This window comes from Hyalella azteca, unplaced genomic scaffold (genome assembly GCF_000764305.2).
Source record: "Hyalella azteca isolate HAZT.00-mixed unplaced genomic scaffold, Hazt_2.0.2 contig6976, whole genome shotgun sequence".
NCBI classification, from domain to species: Eukaryota; Metazoa; Arthropoda; class Malacostraca; order Amphipoda; family Hyalellidae; genus Hyalella; species Hyalella azteca.
Window position 1 is genome coordinate 158,465 of NW_025937115.1, and position 6,692 is coordinate 165,156.

Sequence of the window (6,692 nt, forward strand, 5' to 3'; positions counted from 1 at the left end):
TGAACGTCACTGGAACATCGTTGGAACACCGCTGAAACATCACGGGAACATCGCTGGAACACCGTTGGCTCATCGCTGGAACATCGTTGGAACACCGCTGGCACATCGCTGGAACATCGTTGGAACACCGCTGGCACATCGCTGGAACATCGTTGGAACACCGCTGGCATATCACTAGAATATCAGCATTTAGCATCTCTGTGAACGCCGCTCAACTCGCTGCTCCTAAACTGTCCACTTATCAATAGATAAATGGCTACGAGATGAGCACGTACTCCGTTGATAAAAAATTCCTGCCGGTTCAGCTTGCAGGCTCATGTCGGTTATTTCGGGGCACTAATATTGACGCTTTGATTTCTCGTAGGGGCGCCAAGCAACAGGCCTACTCACTTGGCTCTCATCCACCCCCCTTCCCCACGCGAGGGATTCCAGCAGACTTTCCCCGCAAGGAATATGTACTATCTTACTATATATTAAACCAGGACAGAGATAACACGAGCATTTGCACCTCGACATGATGCTGACTTCAACGGTGAGCATTTTCCATTCTGGGGGTATTGATTGGGTTATGTTTTGGATTGTATTTGTATACTTTAAGCCATTACTCCAATACTAAAAGAAAGCCACTCTTTATTTTTATACATAAGCAGAATAACTAACCTTATTTAACAATGGACGTCGCAAAAACTAAAAAATATTGTCATTTTATGGCTGTTTTAGGTGAAAATATAATCCAGATGTGATGGGCATCGAATGCATTGGCGCTCATTGAAAGTGAACGTCCCCGAAATGCCTGAACTCGCCGAAGAGGTCACTCAGGTGCCTGCCGAGATGCTGGACCCAGTCACAGATCGCCAGCTCACGAAGGAGGATGTCTTGTGAACCTCTCCCGTGCCTATAAAAAGTCCCGGGAGATTCCTCACATGTTTTAACGGTGTAGCTTCATGAAGAAGTGTTGTGTGCAAGTGTCCCTTAAATTAAACTAACAATACATGTGTTTATTGTAAAATTAGAACTTCGAAGAATGAAGAAACTCTGAAAAAAAAGTTCGAAATCGTCCTCATATCAAGTAACTTAATTTCTGACCCAACATAAAAAACTGGCTGCCTTGAATGAGCTTGTTATGTATTTTTTACTGCGCTTATCGATTTATAGGCAAATATAGTGCGAAGTGAATTCAATTGTAGGTATAATGCTTCAGTTACCTTAAGCATTATCATTATACGATACACGTTGCAAGCTTACAGAGACTGTCGCCTCCAGAGTAATTTCAGCGGTGGCTTTTTCCTGTACAATTCTGCAGCAACGAAATCTTTAAATTTTATAACAAATGCACCTTGCTTCCAATGGCCTTGTGGTCTTAATGAGCGAGAAAATGGTGGCGACACATTCGCCTGGGCGCACTGGTTGGTGGAGAAGATTCTACAACGCGTGAATTATAAGGGAAAGTTAAATAATTCAAGAAATGAAAATGGAGGCGAATGAAGGGGTTAGTAAAGGTATGAAGCGATCGTTTGATGATATCGACAGTGGGTTGGGGAGCGCAAGACTCCAGAAAAAGAAATTCAAACCTGAACTCACGGAATTTTGTGTTCTGGCCTCTTCGAGTGCAGCTCCTGAGCCCGACACAAATATTGTTATAAAGTCTGAAGAAAATCAAGTAGGATTGCAACCAAAAAACTTACAAGACGGCGCAGTGCCTGCCAGTCCATCTTTTTCAGCGCCTAGCGATCTGATATACCAAGGCAGTTCTTCAGATGACAATTTAGCGATGAAAATCAAAGATTCCAACAACAATAAGACTCAAGCCTTCCCAAGCAGTAACCCAACAGGGCCCTCTGCCAACGTCAGTTCGAAGATGTCAGCCTCAAGCACCAGTAGAAAAGGTGAGGTTTGTCCGAACTAATTTCTCATTCCATAACAAAAACAAAAAGCAGTTAATCATTATTCGATTAATCTTGGGTCTTTCATTCAATATTCAGCGCACCCAGAGAGCAGGATATGAAGGAAATTTCTGTTGTCCGTCAGCTGATTCGTAACGACTTATTGAGGCTCTCGAGCTCATGAAGCTAGTTCCTGTGAGGGGGAACTTCAAACACCTATCCTTAAGCAAATTTTATGAAATAATACAACGTTTTTTCCTCAAACTTGGAGAGCTGAACTACATCCAGAAAACCTCAAAATAATAGATACGTTGAAAATTAGGAATGTAAGACTAATATTACTTTGAATTTAATTCATACTATCAAAATAAATCTACAAAGGTTCGACTGCGTACACGTCCATCGATCAATCAATAGGATATAGAGTTTGCTTAATTACTTTCTTCCGTATTCCAGCAAATAAAATCAGTAATTAATGTGGCCCTTAATTTTTATCCGAGAAATTTCCGTTAACCAAAGTGAACTGATTAATAAATATCGTCGAATTCACCGCTTAGATTTCATAACAGAAATATCTCAGTTCGCGTTTTAAAATGAGTTGTAACATGCTCAGTAAGAGAATTCTATGTAAGCCACTGCAGCTTAGCGTCTGATGTTATTACACTTTTCAACTCATTTAATTTGTTTGAATGAAGGCAGTTTTTCATGTAAAACATTGTCTGAATGTTTCAATTCTCATTGCAGTTTACGGACTGCGGCCACGAACAAGCATGAGGCGACCGAGGTCTACAAGCCCAGTCGATGTTCCAGCCACCGTCGCAGAACCCAAGAAGATCTACGATGAACCCAGTGCCAGTAGCTGCAGTGTGGACGCATCGCTACCCAGCCCAGCAGCACCAAGCCCCACCAAGGGTAAAGGTTCTTCTTCCAAGCCCCGGGTGAGCAAAAGTAAACCCTTGTCCAGGTATAGACGAATTACAGCCAACGCGAGAGAACGGGACCGCATGAAGGAAATAAACTCTGCGTTTGCCACTCTTCGCGCCGTGCTCCCTACCTTCGCGAACAGCAGAATTGCCTCCATGACGAAGTACTCGACCCTGCAGTTAGCCGCGTCTTACATCAAAGCTCTCTCTGATATCCTCAACGAGGCTCCAACCGCTCACAATGAAAATAAGAAGGAGAATAACTGCCCAACTTACCAGTCGGGTATGGGAGGCAACATGGTGAATATTGCGACTTCAAATCATCAAAATGTCAATTTGAGCGTTGGTATAAGCGAAATTTCTTTCAATAAATCGACGGATTGTGATTCGCATCAAAAAAATAATGATTTTTCCATATATTCTTCAAACTTAAATCCTAACGCTAATTTAAACGATATCACAGATGATAATTTAGGGGAATTGGCAGATTTTAGTCCTTTGCCAGACATGTGCTGGACGTTAGATCTAATGTTGGAGTAAGGCTCAGATATAAATTGATGCTAGGGGAACAATGTGCCTTTTAATGCCATATCTGTGGAGATCTAGTCATAAAATAGAATATTATATGCATCGGCTCACTTTACTTTCTCCCTGTGCCCGTTTATCTTGTGCAACTCAATAAAAACTGCGAGTAAATAGGGAACCAGTGCTTCTAAATTAGCTGTTACTGCTTGTTTCTTGAAGGTAAAAAATGGCTGAATTTTTTAAGCCAAATAGAATATTTGGACTCCAGTTCATCTCGAGCGCACTCTATTTTTTAGCATAAATAAAACTCTCATGCGTCATCATTACGATCACTTTGTACTGATTAATTTGTTACATAATCGTTTATTTATTTATATATAAGGACATGTTTCAATTAGAATATCCTTTTATTTATAGTTATTATTTTATCAGAATAGGAAAAAGCTACTCTAATACTCTGTTATCAAGATGATTCTCAGCTCAGAGCGCAGCAACTTATTGCAGAATGTAAAATTTGTTGTACTAGTTTAATAGAATATTTATTTCTGTAATTTATCTACTGGAAATACAATTTCCTCTTTCCCTGAACCTTTTATTGAAACCCTTTATGTATGTGTTCGTTGAGACGGCCTCTCCATCAAAGGAAAGAAAAATTATATCATTGTTTTCAATTTCACCATGAGAATAATTTGCCTCAAAATGGCAGATGGATGGCCATCAGTAATTTAATAGTAATTAACTGTCAAAAAGTTGATAACTTATTTAATTTAGTCAGAATCAGCATTTATTTTCGAAGTGACATCAGAAGCATTCACTAGTCCACGGGAATCTTGCTCCATCTTCCAGGAATCGTGCCATGGTCAGAGAACTGCCAGCATTGGTTTATTCTTTATTAGTAAAGATAATTTATTGAATGATCGCCATCAATTTGACAATGGTCATTAAATAATAATTCTACATATGAATCGTCAAAATATCAATCCAATTGTATTTTTAATATCGGTAAGATTTATTGAATTCAACATTTATTGCAAACGCTAATCTAATGTTGAATACAATTTTTATCCATAATTGGTATAATAAATCAATACCTGACTAACTCTTAGAACACAAAAATGTAACTCAGCACTCATTGCAGTGAGTGACAGAGAGCGCATTTTCTCGTCGACGAAAACGTGAAGTCACGGACAAACGGACAGACAGACGGACATGACAGACGGACAATAGCGCCTTTTTTCCATAAATGAGAAAATTCGCTCAAAATACTGCATCTAAAGAAAGGCTCTCATTTAACAGCAATTAAGACAGTGACGGTCGTGGAGCGTGAATAGGACAAGCGTAGCACGGCTGCTTCCTGCAACGGTCAGCAGTCGTCGTCAGTTAACTCACTTAACTGAATAATTTCCATAATTTAAATAGAACCTAAATGTAATGAAGAACTTAATTCAGTTAGAGAAGCTAAATATTTTTTATGTCTGTAAATATATGAAGCAAAAATATATATTGTTTAACATATGTTTTTATGTTGTTTAACATATGTTCAAATGTTCTTTAACATTGGTTCATGTGTTGTTTAACATCTATTTTAACAACACCAAAACATTTGTGCTGTTTATTGACTATATTGCCTTATTATATCGAGCTTAATCCATTAGTGTATGATGAAGATTGAAGGAATATTTCACATCGTTAATTAAGGTCTTTTTGTTCCTCCAAATCATTTTTAACACGTTTTTCTTTACTCAGCTTCGCGTTTGTTTGTTTGTTGTTAATATTGACAACGAAAATTAGCCCACTTCTGATTGCTCTATAGAGATCTGAAATTCGGCATGCAGGCTATTTTCGCCTAACAATTTCAGATACGATCATAAAAACTTGCAATTAGAGACCTAAATTGGCTTAATTGAGTAAAGTATATATATATAGTATATATATAGTATGACGTGCGGGCGCTCACGTTATAGACGAGCAGGCGCTGACGCTGCGTATCATCGATACGTTCGTCAAGTCAAGTAAATTGGCTCGCAACAACGTTTTTTCATGTGTAGCAACGGACTAAAAAGGAGAAAATAAAATACGTAAAAAATTTAAAAAAACACGTTTTTCTTGTGGACTAAAAAGTAGGAAATAAATTATGGCTCGCCCCAAGAAACGTGGGTCGGGCTGTACGTTCACCATCAAATTTCCAAAATTCGTGTGTTGTGTGCTTTTCGCTTTTATCATAAATCTGACCGACACACGTTTTTTGGGGCGAGCCATAATTTATTTTCTACTTTTTAGTCCACAAAACGTGTTTAAAAAAATTTAAGCATTTTATTAAGTTTGCACTACACTAACATATGGAAATTCGCATAAATATTTATAAAAAGTTCTGCTTGAAAAATTGATGAATAAGGTTGGGAAGCGTTTGAACATTTTTCTGTGGACATCTGGCAACATGTTTCACACATCCAAATAATGTTAATAGAATACCACAAATATCTAAGAATTTAACAAATAAAAGACGGCCGCTCTCCACATTTCGCGTTTAAATGCAAAATTTGTTATCACTTCGAGTACGGATAATAGAATATAAGGCAGTACCTTTGCACCTTTTATCACAGGTTATTCTAATGACAACAAATGTTAGCGATGAAGATTAAATAATTGGATTTCAATAAGAGAGGTTAGCTGTTTATCATCTGAAAATTTATGCCGTTAATTCGTTCGATTTGAATTGCGACTGAAATCATCTAATTTGCTCTATATATCATTGGTGACCATTAATGTTTGGATCAAAGTTTGCTTTATTATGAATTTTTGTCTATGTGAATCAATTTGTGGAAGAGCAACTTTCCGTTGATTCAATTCAACGTAGCTACATACACAGGCTCATCTAAGGCTCACAAATTAACGTCAGTTTCAACCACATTTTTCGTTGTCAGCCAACGTCTTCTGAGCCGTAGGTTGAACCTGGAATTTAGCGTTACCGTCATTCCGGCACCGCAATTTCCAACCTGTTACACCGCCGTAAATTGGATAGAATTACGGTAGCTCAATACATCATTAGTAATGCTTGTTTCCTGGCTATCATGTCACATGAACCGCACATTATATAACCAATAACATTCAGCGTACATTTGTCATCAGAAAAGCCCCACTTGAGGGCGAACTGTCGGGCGCAATCCATGATTACCGACCGGCGATGGACATAAAATGAGATTGGGATTGATTGTGTCCACTTGATCGAAACCAATAACAAAATTAATAATTACTGGGCAGTATATCTTCGATTATCTTGCCTTGTCATCTCGAATCGCTTGTAGTTTGTGAATGGAAAGGAGTATAAATTGAATTGCGTGATAGATCTATAACGAAAATT

The 6,692-nt window shown here is 38.3% G+C and overlaps 1 protein-coding gene across 1 annotated transcript; it reads left to right on the forward strand.

The window, feature by feature from the left end:
- The first annotated feature begins 832 nt into the window (after positions 1–832).
- On the forward strand, positions 833–3,913 carry LOC108672847. Its single transcript, XM_018160601.1, has 2 exons — positions 833–1,886; positions 2,628–3,913. The coding sequence occupies exons 1-2, from the start codon at positions 1,466–1,468 to the stop codon at positions 3,344–3,346; spliced, it is 1,140 nt and encodes a 379-aa protein (XP_018016090.1). The 5' UTR covers positions 833–1,465; the 3' UTR covers positions 3,347–3,913.
- Positions 3,914–6,692: the final 2,779 nt, after the last annotated feature.